This window comes from Nycticebus coucang, chromosome 10 (genome assembly GCF_027406575.1).
Source record: "Nycticebus coucang isolate mNycCou1 chromosome 10, mNycCou1.pri, whole genome shotgun sequence".
Taxonomy (NCBI): Eukaryota; Metazoa; Chordata; class Mammalia; order Primates; family Lorisidae; genus Nycticebus; species Nycticebus coucang.
This window is the reverse complement of record NC_069789.1, coordinates 99073909-99099532: the sequence shown is the minus strand read 5'-3', so window position 1 is coordinate 99099532 and position 25624 is coordinate 99073909. Positions and strand designations below refer to the sequence as shown.

General features: G+C 37.2%; 2 protein-coding genes across 3 annotated transcripts in view; both read left to right on the top strand.

Moving 5' to 3' along the window:
• Positions 1-25624, top strand: part of ATF6 (activating transcription factor 6) — a 181118-nt gene that overhangs the window by 110049 nt on the left and 45445 nt on the right. The window contains exon 15 of one of the 2 annotated variants that reach the window (XM_053608162.1): positions 663-1223. The exons of the other annotated variant lie outside the window; for it this stretch is intronic. Coding sequence (XP_053464137.1) covers positions 663-767 — 105 coding nt within the window. The 3' untranslated portion in view covers positions 768-1223. Of the gene's footprint in view, positions 1-662; positions 1224-25624 lie in introns of those variants that run through there. 2 annotated transcript variants of the gene reach the window in all.
• LOC128595615 (proteasome activator complex subunit 3-like) lies at positions 14852-15916 on the top strand. The gene has a single exon (XM_053604354.1). It carries the CDS (start codon positions 14852-14854, stop codon positions 15590-15592), a length of 741 nt encoding a protein of 246 aa, XP_053460329.1. The 3' UTR covers positions 15593-15916.

The following is a 25624-nucleotide window of genomic DNA, read 5'->3' as shown; positions in this document are numbered from 1 at the left end:
TGAAAAACAACTATAATAAAAACAACAAAATGTCAACTTACAAGGCAGGACCATAGATAATGAGTTTGATTTTTTTAATAGCTGGCCGTTTTGTAATTTATTTAGTAGTTACTTATACAGTACACAGTATAACCATCTTTAATCCTTATACTATTTCTACATGGTAGGTATATTTATTATCCTCATTGTATAGATGGAGAAGCTGAGACACACAGAAGTTAATTTATTTGTCCATTGTGACATAGTTTGAAAGTGGCAGAACTAGAATTTTACCTAGAAAGTCTGCTACAGATCTGTGTTACTGATCATTTCCCTATATTGTCTTTCTAAAACTTTTATGCCCAAATATCATATCTTTCAAAATAATCAACTTGGAGTTTAATTTCTCTGATCTTTCTTTCCAAAACACATTTTGAGCTACTTCAGGCTCATTTTCCAAAGAGATTAATACAAGGCCCTGTAGAAAACCAAACCTCATGCTACTTAAAGTAATAGTGTGGAAGGAACAAGAGCCAAGAAGAAATCAGAGAAGAAATTATTAGAAATAAACAAGGAGAATTGGAAGAGTCAAATACAAAATGAAGGGAAAAAATTGACTTGTTCATTTTATTTTAATTTTCTTTTCTTTTCATTTCTTTTATTTATTTTTTTTATTGAGATAGAGTCTCACTTTGTGGCCCTCGATAGAGTGCCGTGGCATCATAAAACATGGAAATCAAGGAAGAAGAGTTCAAAAAGGAGATGGTCAGCAGTTTCAGATGTTATAAAGCTTCCTGAGAATGGGAAATGAAAAACCCTTTTGGCTTGTTAAACATAGAAATCATTGGTGACTTAAGATTCCATTTAATGTAGAGTAATCAGAACAGAATCCAGACTTAAGATAGGAGAGAATGGAAAAGGAATTAAATGATGAGTTTTGTAAATCTAACACTGAGGCAAAGAGGATGTAGCCTGGATATAGTTAATTGGAGAGAGAGAGAGAGAGAAGTGTTTAGCATAGAAGGGATATAAAGATAGAGTGTAAGGTCAATAGTTACTATTGTGGTTAGTTCGTATACATATAAATGTAAGAATAGAGCTTATGTTTTATGCTTGACAGATGTTGTAAAGAAAAATAACTCATTGTTTGTTCTGCATGTGTATTCATGTATTTCTGTTTATAGCAAAGTATGGAGAAAGTTGAAAAACAATTTTTGTTTGCTTATGTGCAGTAGGACTACAAAGAAAAATAAAAGTGTATGGAATTAAAACCAGATTAAAAAAATCATATTTAAATTAATCCTTGGTATATCGAAAGTCTTTTAAATCTTAAATAAACCAGTTTTTAATAATGCTAAGAGCTTTAAAAAAGTAAAAGTTGATAGAACTGTTTCCAATTTAATAGAGATTTTAGGATTTTTTTTCTCATATAAAAAGTTAGAAAACTAGCAGAGTAGCCTGTTAAATCATTTTATGTCTACACAAAATTTGGTACAATATTTTAGATGATATCACACAACTTAATTATAGAGGAAGCAATTATTATAGTTAGGAAAGGTTGATGATTTATGATCTGACTCAGAATTAAGTTCTGAAATACTCATGTCATTTCCTCCCCTCCCCCATAAGTAGTGATTTGTTCATTTTGGACTCAGATTTGTTTAGCTTTTGACACCCATCAGCAAGTCTGAACATTGACACTTAGTTTATTTTTCCTGAAAAATCTTAAGGCTAATAATTGCATGATACTTGTTTCAACACATTGCTGCTAATTTTCTTTAAAGGTCCTACTATAGGTAGGCTGTGAAGAGTTTTCAATTCATAATATGGGCATCCATACTGGAAGCCAGCAGGAAGGATGATTAGCGGAGAGTAGGAGTATAGTGTCTTAACTACATAATTATGTGATTATTTAATGTCTGTTTCTTGCCAGGTAATAAGGACCATCTTCTATCTTAGTTATCACTTTATCCCCAATACACAGCATAGTGCCAGGTATGTAGGAGGTATTCATTCAATAAATATTGAATCAGTAAATAAATGAATGAACTGGATACTAAATTGATCAGTTTGGTGCCATATTCTAAGTTAGTTTGTGCAAACACCATGATGTGGTAGAGAAGTTACAGACCAGTTTATTGAGTTTTTTTTTTCATCAGGCCATTTGTGTCTCATGATAAGTCTAGAAATTGGTCTTTGAAAATGAATGAATTAATTCAAATGAATTTTTAAAAGGCTAAGTCCTGTCTTTTATAAGGGAAACTATACATCCAGTAAGATATTCTCTGTGTTTCAAAGTTGAAACTACTGGTCTTAATGATACATAGACAGAGAAGATTGTTTTTCAGATAGGATGCTAAACAGATCATCCTCTCATTTTAACCTCCAGAATAAGCCCTAGACTGACTAAGTTCCATGTCTATAGAGGCTTATCCATAATGTGTTGTGATTTCCTAAAAGGATGGGACTGTGTTAACATTTTACTCCCTGCACAGTACTTATTTCGTATATGCAAGATGTTTAAGAAAAGCTTATCAACTTAAATTGCCGAATCTTCATAGACTATCTTTTGAATAGTGTAGTCATCTATGTCTGACTATACTATGCTTTAAAATAAATCTTAAAAAATTAAACTAAAATATTTCATAAAATATATCATAACACACCTCTGTTATTCAGTTTACATTTTATAGCTGTTTTCTTTCTGATTCCATTTTTTATTGAACAGAAATGCAGTGATTTTTATTCTGTTACGGAATCTGCCTTCCAGGAGCACTGTCACATATTTATTTATCTATTTGCTTTTTTTACTCCTCACTATACTAATGAAGATCACGTATTTATTTGAAGTTTCTTAAAGAGAGTGATTGAATTCACCCTCAAAAATGTACTTTGAATTAGCAGTGTTTGAATATCATTCTAGTAGAAGTACAATCAGTGTGAACTAAAGAGAATGATACACAGTAAACATAATCATTTTTCTTTGACTTTGGAATAAAGAAAATCCAACTCAGAGCCATGTCGGCAGACATGTGTCTGCTCTATGTATGTATAGCCGTGTGTCCACTGGTCTCTTGTATGTTTGGGCCTAAACTTTCACGCTCCTATTTTGCCACAAGTCTCAACTGTGTGATAAGAGAATGGAGACCCTTATTTCTTGTTTGTTTGTTTATTTTGATCTTAAATTGAGTTTAGACTTTTCTTGCCCTTCCCATCACCCCCTTTGTAAGAGAGGGTCTCACTCTGTTGCTTGGCTTGGAGTCCAGTGGTGTCATCATAGCTCACTGCAACCTCAAACTCCTGAGCTCAAGTGATCCTCCTGCCTCAACCTGTCAGTCACATAAAAATGGTATTCTAAGAAAAAAGTACCTAGCACAGCTCACAACCCAAACAATTACATAAGTGATTTTCCTCTAGACAACTATTGTACTTTAGTATATAGAAGTGCTTAACATTTTCAATAGTGCTTTACACTTTTAATACAATATTGTATTTCCTGTTTTGTCACACTGAATGTTAAAAATGTCTATCAAGGATCAATATTTAATAAAAATGAGTATTTCCATGAATTATAGAATTCTGTAATACATCAGTTTTATCTTTTTTAGCATCTTTTAAAAAAATTTTTTTAAGAGATGAGGTCTCACTTTGTCACTTTGTCACCTTGTCACATTTACTGTAATCCCAAACTTGTGGTCTCAAGTGATCCTCCCACCTAAGTCTCTTGCTTTTTCCATATCTTATACATAGACCACGTAGTTGTGAGTTAAGGAGACAAGTTTTCTAACCTCTCAGTTTGTAAGTAATCAGTTCATCCTTAATTAAATATAAGGAAAATATACAGGGTGGCCAGAAAGTTCGTGTGCAATTTAGATAGTTAACAACTATTACAAATATTGCAATTTAAATAGTTACACTTAAATGGCACACGAACTTTATGGCCATCCTGTATAATAGATTTTTAAATAAAACATTAAAAATTTAAGAACAGTTTTTTGTTTTTTATTTTTTTCTTGAGAGTGCCGTGGCATGGCATCATAGCTCACAGCAGTCTCCATCTCTTGGGCTCAAGTGATCCTCTTACCCTCAGCTTTTCTGTTTTTCTATTTTTAGTAGAGATGGGTCTTGCTTTTGGTTAGGCTGGTCTTGAACTCATGAGCTCAGGCAATCCTCCCACCTTGGCCTCCTAGAGAGCTGGGAATAGATTTAGATAAAATAAAAAAATTTAGAAAACTTTTCCCCCTGAATTTAAAAATATTATTGTGAAACAATACTGTAGCCATATGCTTCCAAGCTCAATCTCCTCATGATAGAGAAATAAACATATATTGAAATACCTACTGCATGTTAAATACTGTGCCAGTATTTGATTTATTATTTCATTTAAATGTCTCAACAACCCAAGAAGAGATAACTCTCCTAGATCAGTATTACTACGTTAGAGATAAGGACACTGTGGCTCTAAAAAACATATCCCTAGTATTTTTTTTTTTTTTTTTTTGAGACAGTCTTATGCTGTCGCTCTGGGTAGAGTGCTGTGGCGTCACAGCTCACAGCAACCTCCAGCTCCTGGGCTTAAGCGATTCTCTTGCCTCAGCCTCCAAAGTAGCTGGGACCACAGGTGCCCACTACAATGCCCAGCTATTTTTTGGTTGTAGCTGTCATTGTTGTTTGGCAGGCCTGGCTGGGTTTGAACCTGGCCAGCTCCGGTGTATGTGGCTGATGGCCTAGCCGCTGAGCTACAGGCGCCAAGCCTATATCTCTACTTTTAAACTTTGTAAGCAGTTGAGCAATGCTAGTTAAAGCCCAAATTTATCTTACTCTAAAGCTCATGCTAACATGATTATCTATTTTTTGAAAAGTGCTGGGGCAGCGCCCCTGGCTCAAAGGAGTAGGGCACCAGCCCCATATGCCGGAGGTGGTGGGTTCAAACCAAGCCCCGGCAAAAAACTGCAAAAAAAAAAAAGTGCTATACCAGCCCCCAAAACTTATTTTCTCCACAAAACTAATAAAAGTAATAACTCACAGCTGAGTGGAAAAACTTTTTTCCTTATTTCTGAATAAGCGTGCACAATGCTACAGAATAAACTGTACCCTGCCAGATTTTTCTATTCTTTACACCAATGCACAGGAATATACGTATATGTATGACTGTGTATTCACACTACATGTGTTTTTAACGGATTCATTCTAGGGTCTGATTCTGAAGCTCTTTTTTATTAAATTAAGGGAAATTAACTACTAATTGATTAGATAAATAGCAGACAGTTTTTACAAGAACCGTGGGTTTCTTTCACTTTTCTGTGTATTTCCTAGTACTGTGGTCTATACAGGCACATATTATGTGTTTATCTCGTCTGGTCTCCAGAATTTTGGTTTGGCAATATCTTCTACCACCCATTACACTTTTGCTATAATTATCTGCAGTATACAATATGTTTCCAGAGTATATAAATAACATTTCATTGGTTAAACATAAAGACTAGAAATTTGAGGTTGAAGAAGTTCAATCATAGGATACTGTTTTAAGAAGTTCCAGCAAAATGTACAACCTAACAAAGTCACAGATAACACAAATAAAACAGATAGTCTGGTATAATCTTTTTAACTTGGTTTTGCTTTAATTCTTCTTTAAAAGCTAGTGGATATGGACACAGCATGGAATACCATATAATGTTAGATATCTATTTGCATAAAATTAACTTTGATGCATTCCTATCACCATAAATAAAAATTAACTCAAAGTGGACCACAGACCTAAATGTAAAATTTAAAACTTTTAGAAGAAAATGTGTGGGAAAATCTTTGTGACTTAGAGTTAGGCAAATATTTCCTTCTTTTTTTCTTTAGTGTGCGGTGTTTTTTAGAGACAGGATCTCACTATGTTGCCAGGCTGGTCTCAAACTCTTAGCCTTAAGTGATCCTCCTGCCTTGACTTCCAGAGTGCTGGGATTATAGGCATGAGTCTGTGTTTCTTAGAATAACAAAAGTACAATCCATAAAAGAAAAAGCTGATAAATTGGGCTTCATCAATTTAAGAATTTCTGCTTTTGAAAAACACTAATAAGGAGATTAAAAGAGAAACAACAGACTGGGAGAAAACATTTTCAAATCATGTATTTAAGAAAGGACTTGTGTCTAGAATATATAAAGAACTCTCAAAGCTTCCAGTTGGCTGACCATCTGGAGGTTCCTAGATGGTGGCATGCCTGGAGAGGGCATAGAAGCTCTGCTCCCCTTACAACATGGCTATTCATGTGTATCCTCTATAATTAGAATAAACTGATAAACTCTTCCTTGCTGGCTTTGAGGAAGTTAATTGTCATGTTGTGAGCTGCCCAATGGACAGGTCCATGTGACAGGAACTGAGGGTAATCTCCAACTGACAGCAAGAATCTGGGCCCTCAGTTCAACATTTCACAAGGAGCTGAATTCTACCAACAATCAAGTAAGCTTATAAAAGGATCCTTCCCCAGTCAAACCTTGACATGAGAATGCAGCCCAGGTCAAGAATGTCATGTTAGCTTTCAGATGAGATCCTGGAGCAGAAAATTCAACAAAGCTATACCTGGACTTCTGACCCACAGAAAATGTGAGATAATAAAAGCTGCTAAGTGAAACAAGACAAACAAAAACCTTCAAAAAAGAAACTCAATTATAAGAAAACCCAATAAAAAATGGGCAAAAGATTAGAATAGATGCTTTACCAAGGAAGATTTATGGATGGTAAATAAGCACATAAACAGATGGTCAAAATTATTAGTCAGTAGGAAAATGCGAATTAAAAACCACAATGAAAAACCACCACACAGCTGTTTTAGAATGGCTAAAATTTAAAAGACTGGCTGTATCAAGGATATGGAGGCACTGGAATTCTCATATACTGCTGGTGAGCATGTAAAATGGTACAACCACTTTGGGAAATAAGGAAGTTTCTTTAAAAGCTAAAGATACACTTATTTTAGTTTGAAGCATATACATTCTTCATTTCATCTTTGCATATTCATTTTTTGGCTTGTCTTTTTAAATCTGCTTTTGACTATTTTGGTTGCTGGTGAAAATTATTTAAAGAAATTAGGAATTCATTGTAATTATTTTGTACGCTAATCTAAAAATCTAACCCAACCAGTGAAATTAGCATTTATAAATGGAGGTGTCTAAAGAAGAATAAAATCTTTGGCTAACCACTAATTTGCTTTTAGCAGTAAAGTCTGCAGCTCATGAAATTTGTAATTCTGGAGTGGTTTCAACTTGCACCAGCCCCTGGGGAGCCTGTTGATATAGCACTGAGTTACAGATTATTATTCAGCTGTAGAAGTTTTATGCTTAGGCATTTTCTTACATCTTCCTCTCTTAGTTGAAATCTTGTATTTTTGCCAAACAAAACAAATCCTATACTAATAAGAAGCTATAAATAAACAGTAGGACCATGAGTCAGAGGCAGAATCACTCTTACTACTTGTGGATACTTTCCCTAGTTCTCCCCGATATATGACTTTTGCACAAATATGTAATGCTGCATAACTACTATTCAACAGATGAACTTCAGCAATTTCAGTGAGAGCTACTTTTTAGAACTAAGTAATACTGTAACTAATAGAATTCTGGCATATTACCAGTGTCAAAAGCAGATTGTCAAACTGTCTGCAGTTGATGGGAGGGAAAAAAATGTATTTCCCATTTTTCCTGTGTAAAACCCTAAAGACTTGAGCCCAGAACACTGCTGTTAGATTTCCAGAATGGATTTGTATATGATGTAGCATAATTCGGCAATTGGGGAAAGAGGGAGACAAGCTGCTTGAATGCCCCATCTGTTCTGCTACTTAGGTTTTTGTCCTGTTTTGCTTCATTAATTATTCAGTAAATGTTCGTTGTACACTTACTGGTACCAGAAACTGTGCTACCAGAGAATATATAAAAATGAATAGCTAAAAGTTGGGTGTTGTGGCAGGCACCTATAGGCCCAGCTACTCGGGAGGCTGAGGCAAGAGAATCGCCTAAGCCCAAGAGCTGGAGGTTGCTGTGAGCTGTGATGCCATGGCACTCTACCAAGGGCGACAAAGTGAGACTCTGTCTCTAAAAAAAAAAAGAATAGCTAAAATCCTTGTTCTCAAGGAATTTATTATAGTGGAGAAAAGTGACTTGTAAATCCAAAATTACATACTGTGATAGGAACTATAAAAGAGACGTCATGCAGAATACTCTGAGGTTGCAAATAAAACTACTACTATTTATGAAGCATTTACTGTCCTGGCTGTTTTATAGAAGTTTTTTCATTTAATCCTTTCAACAACTTTATGAAGTAGTTACTGTTACACTAGTTTACTTATGCCAGGAGCACTAACTTCATTGAGGAAGGGGGAATGGTATCAAGGGTTTTTCAGAAAACAGTTCTTGAGTTGATTATAAAAAGATGAGTAGAGCAGAGAGTGGGAGGAACATGACACAGTGTGGCATTTCACACTGGGAAAGTTGAATATGTAAGCACATGGGAGGAGGGAGAAAAGTGTTGTTGGAATGCAGAGTAGGTTATGGGAAATAAAAGATGGCAGGATCCAGACCATGAAGGAAGTTGTGGGCAATGCTTAAGAAGTTTGGTTCTTAACCTGTAGAAGCCAGAGATACGATCAGATGTGCATTTCAGGAAGATAACTCTGTCATTGTTTGTACAAGGTATTTAGAAGAGGGTTCCACCACTAGCTTACATTTATTAACTACAGAAAACTAAATTCTAGGAACATCTTACACAGTCACATGTCACTTAACAATGGGGATGTATACATTTTGAGAAATGCATCATTGGACAGTTCCATCATGCTAGCATCAGAGAGTGTACTTATACAAACCTACATAGCATATATTTTTTATTTGTACATATTTTTTATATGGAAAACAAAATTTCCCAGAAATGTTTCTGATTAACAATCATTTCCTCATTTGATCTGCAATGTCAGTATCAAGTGCCGTATATCGGGTTTCTATATATGCTCCATTATAATTTTATGGGACTCCTGTCAAAAATGCAGGCCATTGATGACATCATGCAGCCCGTGATTGTACTTCTAGTTTTATACCTATGAAACATAGAGGTTTCGTAACATGGCCAGGGTCACACAGCTAGTAGGGAGCAAAGCCAGGATTTGAACATGGCATAGTAGGCTGACTGCATAGCCTTAACCACAGTGCTATATTGCCACTCTGCTTCATTTACAGGCATGCATGCATACATTAGATTTGGAAACTGAGTTCTGGAGACATTGAATTGGTGATTACAATCAATATAGACACTGTAGCAGGTACCTCTGCATTGTTTGTTTCTGTACCCTTGTTTGTAGCTGTCTAGGAATTGGCTCTGGTGGAGTAACTTAGTACATTGTAAACAAAGCATTTTATGATATTCATTAGAGCTTATCCATAAGTGGTAAATGAAGCCAGTGAGCTTAGATAACTTATGATCCATTGCAACCCAAAGATGAAGAATTTTTAAAAGGATAAATATTACTGCCCACCAATTAAGATTATATCTGCATTTAGTCCCATTTGTTATATTTCTGCTAACATTTAGAGACAAAGAAATCAGTAAGGAAAAAATGTGATTGGAAGGATTAAGTCCCAATCCATATCTCAAGCTTACATTTGTGTCCAATTGTTGACACCACAGTTGCTTAGAATAGTTCTGTAAATGGAATGCAGACACAGGATCACAGAATCCCTTCCTCACAGCGCTTAGTTTCAGAGTCGGAGGATACACAGAGGATAAATCAATCCATAAATCTGTAGGTATTCCTAAAAGAAGAGTGGGATGTCAGTTATTGGCACCAGTACATGATGAACCCTGCTGGGGTGCGGAGAAATAGAAACTGACCTGACCATGATCACACTCTCCACAGCTGTCTCTGGCATTTCTTCCCCTGTTAGCATTCAGAATTAATTTCATGGGTCAAATCAAGGCATGCAAGTGCATTAAATAATTTTTTTAAAAACAATTGCTGATGGCTGATGGCTGATGAGGGAAGAAAAATTAGGAGCTATTATTTTTCTATCAACCGTTATTCTCATCAACAAGAACAGGAAACATTATGAATAAATAAAATCTTATATCATACCAGAAAAAAGAACAGTGGAATCCCCTAAAGGATTTTATGTTTTCTCAGTCAACTAAAGAAAATAATTCCTTATAAATGGATGTATTAATCAGTGTCATAATGTAAGTAGAAACTTCCCTACTTTGTTAAAGGAGCAACTAGACATATTCAGTTTTTGAAAATAGAGTAACCATTTATATCTTTTATTTTTTTTATATTTTTTATTTTTTAAGACAGTGTCAAGCTGTCACCCTGGTTAGAGTGCTGTGGCGTCATAGCTCATAGCAGTCTCCAACTCGGGTTCAAGTGATCCTCTTGCTTCAGTTTTTCTATTTTTAGCCGAGACAGGGGTCTCACTTTTGCTTAGGCTGGTCTCAAACTCATAAGCTCAAGCTATCTACCCACCTTGGCCTCCCAGAGTGCTAAGATTACAGGCGTGAGCCACCGTGCATGGCCTGAGTAATCATTTATTAAATTATATATACGAGTGAACATATTTTGGGTGTAAAATAATTTCCATACTAATTCCATTGTAATCTTTTATAGCCAAAATTCTGAAGAAAGATTTGGGAAAATTGTGGCCACATTTCAAGATTTGATTTCCCTTTTCTGTTTGATAGCCTTATCTAAATCCCCCTAGCTTGAATGTAAATATGAATGTGTAAAAATGTATGTATATCTAATCACCTCTTAAGGGAGGTTTAATATAAGTATAAATAGAAATTCTTTCTCTAAGCAAAAAATAAAGTTTCATAGTGTTGAATTATGCCATTTCTCATCTCTCTATACCCCAAACTATTGCCAAGTAATGTTACTTTTGCTTTCTAAAGCTCTCTTGATGCTTCTCTTCAACCCCATCACCACTGCCTTAAATGAGGCATAGTTTCTCTTTTGGATGATGGCAACAGTCTTTCTTCCTTTAGTCTCTTTAAATCTACCTCTACTCTTATATCATTCATCATGTATTTTTCCCTGCCTAAATACTTTGGCTTTTATTAAATCTAACTTTCTTAAGTATGGCAAACAGGGCCCTCGTCCATGAGCTGGTCCTTGCTTACTTCTCCTGCCTAATTTCCTGACACTTTTTCCTTATATGCTGAGATCCGGCAAACCAGTTTTAGTTCCCTAACCTCCCGCACATATATAACCACACGCACACACACACCCATATGTTTGTTTCTGCTATATCTTTCTTTATCGCACTCCTGTAAGATTTGAAGCAGTCTGAACACAGAAGTTATTTTTGAATTTTGAATTTCCAATTCCTAAATGGGGCTAAACATACTCTACTTGAACACATATTGCTACGTTGTTAGTATAGGTATTGCAATATGATATGGGTTTAGTTGAGGCTATGATGAATTTCCCAAATTATTCATCAGGACTAAAGTATTATTTCCGAACAGCTGGAAGTCCTGCTGCCAGATAGCCCTCTTCAGGGATTGTCTTGTGCCCAGCTCAAGGTAATTCTGAACGGCCTTTCCCAGTTTCCCATGGGGTCAGCTGAGGCCTTGAGATTGCATCCAAGTTCAATTTCTCCCTCTGCTGTCTCTTCCCTTCAATAGGTGTTTATCTCAAAACATGCCCTAATAAACTTCTTTTGGTAGTGAGGAACCTGCAGTCTTCTCAATTCAAGATCAGCCTTCCAATTTAAACATTCTTCTTTTTTAAGCACTAAAGGAGAGATGAAAAGTTTAATCTTTCTCTGATCAACCCCTGTTATTTTTTTTTTTATTAAATCATAGCTGTATACATTAATGCAATTATGGGGTACAATGTGCTGGTTTTATATACAATTTGAAATACTTTCATGAAACTAGTTAACATAGCCTTCACCACATTTTCTTAGTTATTGTGTTAAGACATTTATATTCTACACTTAGTAGATTTAACATGTACCCTTGTAAAATGCACCATAGGTGTGGTCCCACCAATTACTCTCCCTTCACTCCAATCCTGTCCCCTCCCTCCCCTTCCTCTTTCCCCTTCATGTTGGGCTGTAGTTGGGTTATAGCCTTCATATGGAAGTGTGGGTATTTATAAATTGATTTCATAGTAGGGCTAAGTACACTGGATGCTTTTTCTTCCATTCTTGAGATACTTTGCTAAGAAGAACATGTTCCAGCTCCATCCATGTAAACATAAAAGAGGTAAAGTCTCCATATTTTTTAAGGCTACATAATATTCCATGGTGTACATATACCACAATTTATTAATCCATTCATGGGTCAATGGGCACTTGGGCTTCTTCCATGACTTAACAATTATGAATTTGGCTGCAGTAAACATTCTGGTGCAAATATCTTTGTTATAATGTGATTTTTGGTCTTCTGGATATATACCTAGTAGAGGAACTGAAAGATCCAATGGCAGGTCTATTTTTAGATCCCTAAGTGATCTCCAAACATCTTTTCAATAAACCCCTTTTATTAAAAGGATTTGTTATATATAATTTGGATCTAGTCAAAAAGCCACACTTAAGGACCTAGAAGGCCACAAACTTCCTTAAGGCCATGGCTTCTTCACCACTGAATGGTTACCTAAAATCTTATTAATTCAAGATAATTTTATTAGACATGCATTGAGAACCTGCTCCATACCAGGCTTTGTGCCAGATTCAGTGGAATTAAGACTTGGCCTCTGCTCTGAAGTTTACAATCTGAGGTGAGAGTTACATATGAAAGTAACTGTATGATAGCATCTTTAGGATAATCTTTTTGAAGTAAACTTCATTAATTTCAGTATAAAAGTCAAAGGCATGGGCTTTATTCTGTGGTGTTGCAAAGAACAAAAGGAAAGTATTTCAGGGAAAGGAAAATGAATATAAATGTGTTGGCTGTTTAGATAAGAAAGTTTAGAAAATTATATTGGTGTACATATACCACAATTTTCCATGGTGTACATATACCACAATTATAACAAAGATATTTGCACCAGAATGTTTACTGCAGCCAAACTTATTTAGATAAGTTTAGATAAGAAAGTTTAGAAAATTATAGAATTAGGTAAAAGGTAGTTCTTTCACTTTATTTCAAAATAATTTCAAACTTACAGAAAAGTTACAAGAATAATACTAAACTTTTGCACACCCTTTATGCAGATTCATCAGTTTTTAATATCTTTCCCTCATTCTCTTTACTCATATTATTAAATGTCACTTTATTCCTTTGTAGTGTGAGTACTCACTTCTGTAACTGCAATATAGTTAGCAAATTCAGGAAATTTGACCTTGATCTTTAGAATCTAGATTGCATTTTTTTTTTTGTTTTGAGACAGGGTCTCACTCTGTCACCCTTGGTAGAGTGCTGGGGCATCTTCACAGCTCACAGCAACCTCAAACTCTTGGGCTTAAGCAATCCTCCTGCCCCAGCCTCCTGAGTAGCTGGGTCAATAGGAGTCTGCTAAATGCCTTTTCTATTTTTAGTAGAGAGAGGGTTTCCTTCTTGCTCCCGCTGATCTCAAACTCCTGGGCTGAAGCAATCCACCCACCTCAGCCTCCCAGTGCTGAGATTACAGGCATGAGCCACCATGCTCGGCCTGCATTTTTTTCTAATTGTCCTCAAAATAGATGAGTTTAGAAAGAGTCATGGGGTGGTGCCTGTGGCTCAGAGGAGTAGGCACCAGCCCCATATGCTGGAGGTGGCGGGTTCAAACCCATCCCCGGTCAAAAACTACAAAAAAAATAAAAATAAAAAAATAAAAAACTACTAAAAAAAAAAAAAAGAGTCATGTAACTTAACATTTGTGATTTAAACTAAAAATTGTGTGAAATAAGCCATAGGTCTCAGAAGTTTGCTGACTTGATTTAAAACACCTCAGAAGTGAAATGAACCAGTTCTGATTTTTTTTTTCTTTTTTGGAGACAGAGTCTCACTATGCCCGCCTCTGTAGAGTGCTGTAGCATCACAGCTCACAGCAACCTCTAACTCCTTCCAGAGAATCTAAGGATTCTCTGGCCTCAACCTCCCCAGTAGCTGGAACTACAGGCGCCCGCCATAATGCCCAGCTATTTTTTGTTGCAGTTGTAGTCATTGTTGTTTAGCTGGCTCAGGCCGGGTTCAAACCCCCTAGCCTTAGTGTATGTGTCTGGCACCAAGCCCACCTTCTGATTTTCAGAGGGCAACACATGGGTAGGCCCAGGTTACCTGAAAAGGTATGACATAACTGCTCCCCAGAAGGGAGTTTTGCTCAGGAGAGCCCATTGGTGAGATTCCGTTCAAAAGAAATTGTGAAAAGTAAAAATAGCCAGGCGTTGTGGCGGATACATGTAGCCCCAGCTACTTGGGAGGCTGAGACAAGAGAATTGCCTAAGTCCGGGAGTTGGAGGTTGCTGTGACACTACGGCATTCTACTGAGGGCAATAGGGTGAGACTCTGTCTCTAAAAAAAAGAGAGAGAGATTGTGTATATTCCATCCAGGGATTGTGGATTTTGTTGAGCATCCGTGATTAAGTATAACGAACTTGGCATTGCCAGATCTTCTAAATGCTTATGTTAAGCGACGTTCTTTGGAACTGTGGGACTCATAGGTAGGAGAGGGGCGACTCTAGGAACTACATCCTTTTGGGTCTCCCCAAGCATGTCGTCCCTGGAGCGTGGCTGCTACAGCTGCACTGGGCGTCCTGGGGCTGTGGCCGGGCGCAGGTTTCCTTTACCGCTGCGCGGGCCACTGGGACCCGGCGGACGTCATTTCCGGGGTGGTCTGTTGGGAGTTGGTGGCCGCAGTGGGGTCCAAGCACAAGGCAGCTTAGGTGAGAGACCCTGGTCTTGTCGACGCCTCCGGAGGCCATGGCTTCCCCGCTGAAGCTAGAACAGGACATGCAGGGGAAAGTAGACTCATTTCGGGCCCGGATTGCACAGGAGGCCGAGGATCTCGTGTCCACCTTCTTCCCTCAGAAGCTTTCGGAGCTGGATAGCCGAGTCCAGGAGCTCCGTCTGCAGGACCTGTCCAGAATCCGTTCAGTGCCAGCCCTGGAGCCCCCTTCCGCCCCAGACACCGCGGGGGATGGGCCCAACAGGGACCCGCCGCCTCTCCAGACCCAGTCCTCAGTCAAGGTGCCGGTACTACCCGGCCGCGAGGGACAGCTGCTGCGGAGCAACCAGCATCTAGTGGAGTTAATTGAGCGGGTCAAACCTGAGATCGAGCTGCTGAGAGAAAAATGCAACACAGTCAGGATGTGGGTACAGCTGCTCATCCCCAAGGTGGAGGATGGCAACAATTTCGGAGTGTCTATTCAGGAGGACACCGTGGACCAGCTGTGGACCGTGGAGAGCACAGCGGCCTCCTATCTACGTCGCTTCTCCACTTACTACAACACCCGGGCCAAGTTGGTATCCAAGATAGTGAAGTACCCCCAAGTGGAAGATTATCGTCGCACTGTAGCGGAGGTCGATGAAAACGAGTACCTGAGTGTGCGCCAGATCCTGCTGCACGTGCGGAACCAGTATGCCACCTTGCATGATGTAATTCTCAAAAACATTGAGAAAATCAAGACCCCTCGGAGCACCAACACCGATAATCTGTACTGAGGACCTTCCACTACCCCACTTCCCATCAGGAGTTGGCCGAGCTGCTTAAGCAGCTAGCAGGCTGGTTATTAATGACTATACTGGTGATGAAACGACTGGAAATGTGCATTACCATTTAGTTAGACTTTCATACAGCTTATCCTCATACTGAATCCTCTTTTGGTGTAATTATTATTTGACTTTCTTTTCTTGGGGAAAATAGGGACAAACCATCTGGTAACATGTGTGAAGGTTGGCCAAGGAGAAAGGACTGCCATTTTTAAAAGCAGTTTTGTAGACGAATGTTGGCAAAGATTTCTTTATTATGACATTGGTGACATTGAATGGTTTCAGGGGTTACTTAAAAGCTTAAAGAAGTTAAATGAAGCATTTCCTATAGGTTCTGCTATGTGTTACTTTGTTCAGACCTTAAAAATTCTCCTTTTACACCATAGTCTTTTTTGGCAGGGAAGGGAGTTTATGTGTCGAGGTCATTGTATGCCTCCAATTTAGCAGATAAAAATAAAACTTGGTTATAACATTTTATTATGGCCTAAGTGTGCTTATCTGAACTTTACTTTTGGATGTGTAGGGTTTTTCTGTCCTCAGTGGACTCATACCCATGTTGTTTTTCAACTGATGTGTAAGCAAAATGAGAATATGAATAGTGGATTTTAATTCTTCTAAAGAAATGGATGTCCACTTCCATTAGAATGAATAGGAATCTGCGAAAATGGATTCCTTCATAACTTTCTACCATCTCAGCATCATCCAGTTTCCTTTTACACATAGTTTAGAATTTCTTCTATGTATTCATTTATCTCATAAGTCCTTGCTAAATCCATGGAGCTTTAGCTTACATTTCCTTTTTTTCCCAGTTGATTTTGTCATCTTTTCCCTTTTTATGTTATTTTAAATATGCCCTCATTAGAGTTTCCTTCTTGCATAGTGAGTCATTCTTTAAATCTAAAAATGCTAAAATGTGACTTTGCATTCTTTTCCTGCCTTATTGAGGGAGAAACCATTGTGTTCTCAACAGTGAATTATATTGTTGGTATTTTAAAATTAGAGATTTACCAGATTTTATTTGCAGGTAAGGTAAATTATTTTACTATCTAACCTGCATAGATTTAAAAAAATTATAAATTGGTTTAGTGGACACTTTATTTTCAAACTAAACTACTGAAAAGTAACAAGATAAGTTATCTCTTTTATTGAACTTCTGAAAACCTAAGTCTTTCAAATCTGCCTTTAAAGAGCCCTGTAATTACATTACTTTTGGAGGCTGAGGCAGGATGATTGCTTTTGGCCAGGAATTCGAGTCCATCCTGAGCAACATAGCAAAACCTTATCTCTACAAAAAGTAAGAAAAAGAAAAAAAAAAAATGCTAACTGGATGTGATGGTGCACGCTTGGAGTCCCAACTACTTGAGAGGCTGAGGATGGAGGGTCAGTTGGAGCCAGGGAGTTCCAGATTACTGTGCTCAAGACAATAACATCAAAATATATTGCCTAGTATCTCCCCCACTAACAGGAGTTGTCTTTATTTGCCTTGTAGAGTGTTTTATATGATTTAGAAAAGTACCAGGAACCCTTTATCAGTTCATATCACTTGAAAGGCATTTAATTGCACACAACCATATGGGCTATGTAAGGGAAGAACAAATGTTGCTTAATTTTTCAACTAATATTAATCATCTAAGGTTTAAAACATCTGTTCCATGTATGTAATATAATTATCATCTTGTTCTTTTACTCAGATTGGCAAACCCTGTGCCAGATTGAAATTAATCTTCTCTAATCCCAGTCATTCCTTTTACTAAGAAAATAAGCATGTCCATTGTATTCTTGGTATTTGCATTTTTCTCCGTTTTCCAACACATTATCAAATAAATTGGTGCTGTAATACTTTATTATAAAGTCCTTACTTCCACAAAAATTATTCCCTATGTGATTTTTCCTTTTCTTTTTCCCTTTCTTGAGAATGACTGGAAAAGCTTTTATAATAATAAACTCATGTAAGGAACTGGTGTTAAAACATGGTATCCAATGTAAGTCATTTGTCTATTAATACTGGAGTCTTCAAGCCACTGCTTTATTTCTCTTAAAAAGACAAAAAATTGAGAGTGTGTGGGTATTTTGTTTTTAAGAAATGGTTTTTAAAACTTATTTTAGGGCCAGATGCAGTACCTCACACATGTAATCCTAGCTCTATTGGGAAGCTGAGATGGAAGGATTGCTTGAGGCCAGTAGTTAAGGACCAGCCTGAGTAAGAGTGAGACTCCATCTTTACAAAAAATAGAAAAATTAGATGGGCGTGGTGGCAGGTGCCTGTGGTCCCAGCTACTTGGGAGCCTGAGGCAGGAGCCTTTGGAGAGAGCCCTGGTGTGAGCTATATCATGTACTCTAGCTGGAGCAACAGAGTGAGACTCTTACCTCAAAAAGGAAAAAATAATTTTTTTGGAATTAAATAATTTTAGTTTGAAATTCTTTTTATAATTCACAAAAGCCGGAACTAAATTTTGATTGGAAACTCTGAAATTAGTAGATCTGCTTTTTAGAACTAAGTGAAATGCCTTTCTTTTTTTTGAGACAGAGTCTTACTATGCCCTTCGTAGAGTGCTGTGGCGTCACAGCTCACAGCAACCTCCAACTCTTGGGCTTAAGCGATGCTCTTGCCTCAGCCTCCCAAGTAGCTAGGACTAAAGGCACCCACCACAATGCCTGGTTATTTTTTCAAAATCGCTTTAGCAATATGTCTGTGATTCTTTTATTATTCAGTGCAATTCCCCTCCCGCCCTCCTGAAAAGCATTTAATTACCTCTGTAAAATATGTACAAGAACATGGTCATGTTGTCTTATTCTAATTAGATGAATTGTTCCTGCTTTACATGATTTCATATGAGTAGGGGGGGAATCCTACTTTCTCTGTTAACATTTAAACATTTCTCAACGCTTAGTAAAGCATCACAAGAATGGAGAAGCATGAATCCTATGTACTCAATTTTGATATGAGGACAATTAATGACAATTAAGGTTATGAGGAGGGGAAAGCAGAAAGAGGGATGGAGGGAGGGAGTGGGGCCTTGGTGTGTGTCACACTTTATGGGGGCAAGAGGGACATGATTGCAAGAGGGACTTTACCTAACAATTGCAATCAGTGTAACCTGGCTTATTGTACCCTCAATGAATCCCCAACAATAAAAAAAAAAAAAAAAAAAAAAAATTTAGAACTAAGCTAACCAAATGACTTTTATCTCAGATATTGCAAAAAATGTCATTCACCTTCCTTCCATTTCTGCCTTCCTGTCAGCGAAACAATTATTTTTCTATAAGGTTTCTTCATTGTCTACATCACTAGTGAGAATCTCCGTTAGTGAGAAGCAACTGTTAATCTATTTGTTCATTCAACAACTTTTATCAAACTGCCTCCTCTGCGATCAGTGTTATTCTGGATGCTATTATGGAAGCGTGCAAAAATGAACTAAATACAGGGTTTTTTCATCAAAGAATTTTCAGCCAATTTGAAATTATTGGTTCCTGATTTCATTACTATTGTTTTTTTTTTTGGTGCTGGCTCACATATATATCTTTATTCTAAGATTAAGGGAATGCTTATAATGTCCTTCCCCTTCTCCTTTTTTGTTTCTTATTTTTTTGTGTTTATAATCCTGCTACATATATGACCCTTTATTTTATTCATATGTCTTCTTAAATCACTAACGTCAAAATTGAGTCATAGATCAAAGACATTCTTAAAGGTCTCTCTATTTATTTGGTGTTACTGTATCTCAGAAAGTGTAATGAATTGCCTGTGGCAAATTAATCAAATCAGAACCTTTGTACTCAATGTTTTAGTACATGTCCCTAAAAATAATAAATGTTAAAAAGGAGGCCAGCCCTTGGTTCCTGGCAGGTTATTCTTTATTTGGTTACTACATTAAAAAAAAACATTTCTCAATGATGCTATTGTACATTGACATCAAGGCCTTTTAAAAAAAAATTGCTGTTTTTGAGAAAACATTGAAAAAGTCAGTTACAGAGACAGTTATAGAAACAGGTGCTGAACCACCTCTGTTCTCTGCATTGGAAAACTATACTTGTAACACACATAAATATCTGCCACTTTGAACTGAAATTATCCATAGGAGGCAGGATATATAGAGAAATTTGATTATTTGTCTTTTTATCAGTAGGTGTTCCATATTAGATGATTATACATTTGTATGTGGTTTTTTTCTTTGCTTGCTTTATTTTGATGGGTTTCAGGTTTCTAAAGGACAATAGCATAATTTTATCAGTAAATCTTAGTGATCCCAGTCACTCAAATTTAAAATGTTTCACTGAAACGGAATTTAATGAATTCTCTCACATAGCGAATGTCAAATACTGTTTTTACTTACTGATTAAAAGCTAGGAGGAACAGATGAACAGGAATGGAATATATAATAAGTAGAATTAGGTTCCTTTCACAATGTGGCCATTTACTTTTAGCTTTTTAAAAATCTGTTACAAAGTTGTGCAGCAGTACATTGGAAATATTTGCTTCAAATAATAATTGCTTTTAAAGTGTAAACCATTTTGAAATTCTTGAATATATAGTTTCCACTTTAGATTTTTGAGATTTAGAAGTTACATTCAGGTGGCCCCATAACTCAGTGGGCAGGATGCTGGCCGCATACACCCTAGGGTGGTGGGTTCAAACCTGGCCTGGGCCTGCTAAGCAACAATGACAACTGCAACCAAAAAATAGCCGGATGTTGTGGCAGGTGCCTGTAGTCCCAGTGAGTTGGGAGGCTGAGGCAAGAGAATCGCTTAAGCCTAAGAGTTTGAGGTTGCTGTGAGCTGTGATGCCTATAGCTGAGCATGCCTACTTAGGATGCTCCACATGCCTAAGAAACAAAATAGATAGTAGGTTTGACATCTTATTATGAAAATTGAGACATTTACCTAATGTTGTGATCTGGATGAAAGAATATATACCAGGGTGCCTGAGAGTATCTATAGGTAATCAGGCTCTTCCTCAGAGATTAGCACTTCAGCACTCCACTGGATCCCCATGATTCCATTGAATTCCTGTAATAATTGATGTGTATTGTTCTTGTTTTGTTTTTATGCACATCCTCACTAAGTTTCTTGAAAAGAGTGAGGGATTTTTATTCACCCTTTTATCCCTTTTGGTGTTTTGCATATAATAAATTCATAAAGTGTTTCAAATTACATTAAACGAAACTAAATTGGGTAAAACTAAAGAAAATTGTCTCTCCCTTTTCTTATAAGACATGGTACAACTGAGCATGTATGTGGATAAGTGTACCTAGGAATATGTAACAGTATTGAGAGACGTGTAAAAGGCAAGTTAAGTTTTCATACCATTTTATGGCTTCTAATTAAACATTTTTTTCATATCACGATAATATAAATATTTTGAAGTATCCAGGCCATTCTCCTTCAGTGATGTCATTAAACCTATTACTCTGCAACAGCTGCAGGTTTTTCTAAACATCTGTACTGAATCTTCATGCTGTATAAGCCCATTTGAAATCAACTCTCTCACTCCATTAATAGCTTCAGTAGTTCCTCTATAACTTTTCTAACCAAGCGATAGGGAGAAATAAGTCTAGTATATCTCAATAGTGAAGACTCCTGAAAATTGCTTTTCCAAACTGATTGTCTGTGGTCACGAACATATTTTATTTATTCTTCCAGATTTCTGTATTTAAAAGTTGGTTTCTCAGATACTTAAAAGTTAGGCAGTTTGTTAAATACTTAAAAAGAAATTCCTTTAAGTTTATTAAGTCTTATTTGGTAATAAATACAAAGACAGAACATTCCAGGTAGAAATTGTTTCATAAATTTTAAAAGCTTAAAGTGTAATGAATTTGACACTCCATCCACTAGCTGATTCCTCTGCATCTTGCATTTTAGTGAAATTTTTTCTCAGCTGTTTTTCTACATTTTATGCTGTGGGACAAGCACCGGATTATTGAACCCATTACTTATGTATCCCACAGCTTACTCTAATTCTTATATTAGACACTCATTCAGAGCTGATGAATTTTATAGACTATATAGCAAGTTCTTGAAACATGTTTGTTTAATATTGTTGCATTATAACATTGAGAAAAAAAATCAAGTTCCAGCTGTGGCCACTGTCTGTGTGCCCTTTGTTCATTCTCCCCATGTCTGGTTTCCTCCCACGTTTCCTGGTTTCCTCCCACGTTCCAAAGAGGTGCAAGGTAGGTGAATTGGCTTGTTTAAGTGGTCCCATCTGAATGAGTGTGAGTGTATGTGTGCGTAGTCCTGTGGTGAGGTGGCATCCTGTCCAGGGCTGGTTCCCACCTGGTACTCTGAGCTGCCAGGACAGGCTCCAGCCACCTGCCGCCCTGAACTGATAGAATAAGCCACAAACTGACCAGAGCATTTGTTAGTCATTTCTATTCAATTATGTCTGAATGTTAGAATCTGAAATGAAATGGTCATTAGAGGGGGGGCATCAACTGTTCCTTATCAAATACTTTGGGAAAGATTTCTCACTTAGACACTCAAGTACATTATGGCTATAAGTGAAACCTGTTACTTGAAAGTAAATATGGTAGTTGTTATAGCATAAAAAGTCATGCAGATCTTCCACATATTAACACATTTTGTTATAAAAATAAAAAAATCACCATTAATCATATTAAGAAAATCATACTCGTGATAGGTACAAGGTTTCCAAAATTCTGATTTTCACTTGAAATCTTAAATTTCATCATTTACAACCATATTGTCAAGTGTTGTTTTTGAAATAACAGGCTGGCTTCAATCATTTTAAAAAAGTGCTTGAGTGGATACTTATGCCTGAATAATAGTCATTTCAAGGAAAAGTGGTATTTGATGAAAAAAGTAGATAGTTCATTTTGCAACTCAGTTACATAAATGGTTTTTCTTGAGAGCTTGTTTGGAGGTTCTAGCAGGGGAGCGCAGCTACTCGGATACCCTTAACCGAAAGACCGTCCTTCTCTATCGGGGAAGGTCGTCCTCTTTGACCGAGCGCGCAGCTTCGGGAGGGACGCACATGGAGCGGTGAGGGAGGAAGGGGACACCCGCCTAGCCAGCCAGATCAGCCAAATCAACCCTGGCGATCAATGAGGTGACAGATGTCGCAGCCAGATCGCCCTCACATCCAGTGGTTTTTCTTGAAACAGCCATTATGCTTCAGTAGACAGCAGAACTGTTTTTTATGTACTTGCCATTTCCTCACAGAGAATAATTTTTCCTGCTTGCATAAAGCTATCCTTAATTGAAATTGGCTTTAAAATTATTTATTTATCCATTCATTGATTTATTGTTACTCTGTTGGCAGTGAAGAAGATAATGACTGCTAATATAGTTTGGTGCCACTACCTAAGTTCATGCATGCTAAGGCCTCGCAGTTTTGTCTTGCTTTTTTATTATCAGAGTAAATGACTTACGGCTCAATCTATTGTATTTTATTTCCCTAAAATAATACCATGATTAATCTAATTAAAATTAATATTTTTGGAAGTTGTCGGGTCTGGCATTAACCAGCAGTGTTAAATATGTGGGAAATGAAATTTCAATACTGTGCCAGTCATGGTTCTTGGCTGTAAACAAAAGAAACTTTACAGTAACTTTAGTTAAAGCAGAAACTTAACTACTTTTGTTCCACAGAAAAGGAATTTATTGGAAGGCTATTTGTTCACAGACACTTCATGGAAGCCTCTATAATTAGACTCAGAATGCTGGTAGGAACCAGAGGAGGCTGCATAGTAAAGAACAGCTATTGTCTAACTCAGAAAATTGGGTTGGGATAGCACACCACTGGACACCCACACAGCTGCTAGCAGGCACTGCTGTCAGAGGCACTTCCCCATCACTGCTGTGAATAGTGTAAATCTCTTTGAGTATTTATTTACTAATATCCAAATCTTTGAATTTTAAGAGAATACCTAGTTAGCTAAGCTTAAGTTACTGGTCTGTGACCTAGTTGCCAGAAAACTGGGAGAGAAATTATGTCTCCACCTGCAGCTTTTGTAATTGGAGGTATTTCCCCCATAAAAAAACATTCAATGGCAATATCTACAAGTATACAAGATGTTTCAAATAGCCAAAACCAACAGCTAGTACTATCAAATCTTAAAGATTTGGGGAAACTGTTTTGAAATTTACATGACCAAAATGGAAATTATTTAGTAAGCTCCGAAATATAATCCAAGTCTTACCTTGACAATATTAAATATTGAGAGTATCAGATTAAAAACTTGGCTTTGATCTTTTCTTCTTCATACCTTTTACTATAAGTTCTTAAATATCTTCCTCTCCCATCAGATCTTTTGTGGGCCTCAGAAACCCATGTGGACATTCATGATGGCAGCCTGGTCAAACCATAAGAAAGGAGTGAAGACAGCCCTGCTGAACCTAGAAGTAGGAGTGCATTTCTAGAGATGAGATTAGTCTCTCCTCTGGAGCTGGATAGATATTAGGAGCAGCCAAGATCCTTCAGCAAGGCAAAGGGAAGGACCACAGGCAGGAGACCAGACTGGGTGGAGGTGCTGCAGGGCACAGCAGAAGCTGCGTGGCTGTGCCAGGCTAGGGAAGGAGATATGGCAATGGCAGAGAGGGCAGAGAAAGGAGTGTGTTGTACAGTGGCTGCACAAATTCTTTAAATAACTACCCCATGAAAATATTTTTTGTTGTTGTTTTTCAGTACTAGAATTTAATTTGATTTTTTAAAGGTGCTTCTCTGCCAGAAGACCATTATGAAATTCCCACATAGGAAAAGACCCCTTATCTGTGTAATGCAAATAAAATTGGACTCTTTTGCTTGCCCTCTTTTAGGCTGATTTTGGCATGGTGACATATCCAAAGGAAATTTAAATCCAGCACCTTAAAACTTAGATAAGTAATGTAGGCCTTTAATGAGTCTCTTGAAGATATTCCAAAGGGAATATTAAATCAAACCACAAACAAGAAAATGTCCTAAGATGTTCGTCTCTCCCAGTACCCCTTCCCTAACCACAGAGTCACTGTCCCAGTCTGTCTTGGGTCACACGAAAGGCCATAGCTTAGGCTGATCCTCTTCACCCATTTCTTTTCATTGTTCCAACCTCCAGACTTTTTTCCTCTGCTGATAGCTCATACCTTTTAAAATGTAAACCAATTTTAGCAAAAGCAGACAAATATAAAACTAAGAAAGATATGGGGATAGGATGGAAGCTTTGAATACTTGTGCTTCATTTTTTCCTGTAATCTTTTTAAATGAAAGGAAATGGAATATAAAAGTGTCTTGGGTTGAATTCATAGAGAGTATCTGTAACAGTTGGCACTCATATTTATAAAAAGGATTAAACACTAGTGAGATCATGATGGAAAGAGACCAAAACAGTAGGGAGCAAATTATGAAGAACTTTCATTTCTAGGCTAAAGAGTTTGGATCTGTCATGACTTCCTGTTTCTTTCTTTTATTCAGCAGTGAGGTTAAGGGGCATAAACCTAGACAGCAAGTGTAGATGTCCCATGTCAGTGCCCATACAGGTGTTACTTGTTACATTTCCTCAAGGATTTCCCTCACCTCAAACTTTGCTGTCCTTTTAAAAAAATAATAACCGAATGCTTATGTAATAGTGCTTTCTACAAGCCAGTCACCGTTCCAAGGGCTGTAAAATATTAGCTTGTTTAGGGCGGCGCCTGTGGCTCAGTTGGTTAGGCGCCGGCCCCATATACTGAGGGTGGCGGGTTCAAACCTGGCCCTGGCTGAACTGCAACAAAAAAAAAAAAAAAAAAAAATATATATATATATATATATATATATATATTAGCTTGTTTAATCTTTACAAACTATCCATGCAGTAAGTATTGTTACTGTCCCCATTTTACTGAGAAAACAAGGACACAGAGAGCTTAAGGAACTTTCTGTAGATCCTGCAGCTAGAAACTAGGTGTAGAGGCAGAATTGAAAGCCAGATAGTCTCATTCTAGAGTCCATGTTCTCAATCTCTGTTTATGCCAGCGGTTCTCAACCTGTGGGTCGCGACCCCTTTGTAACAA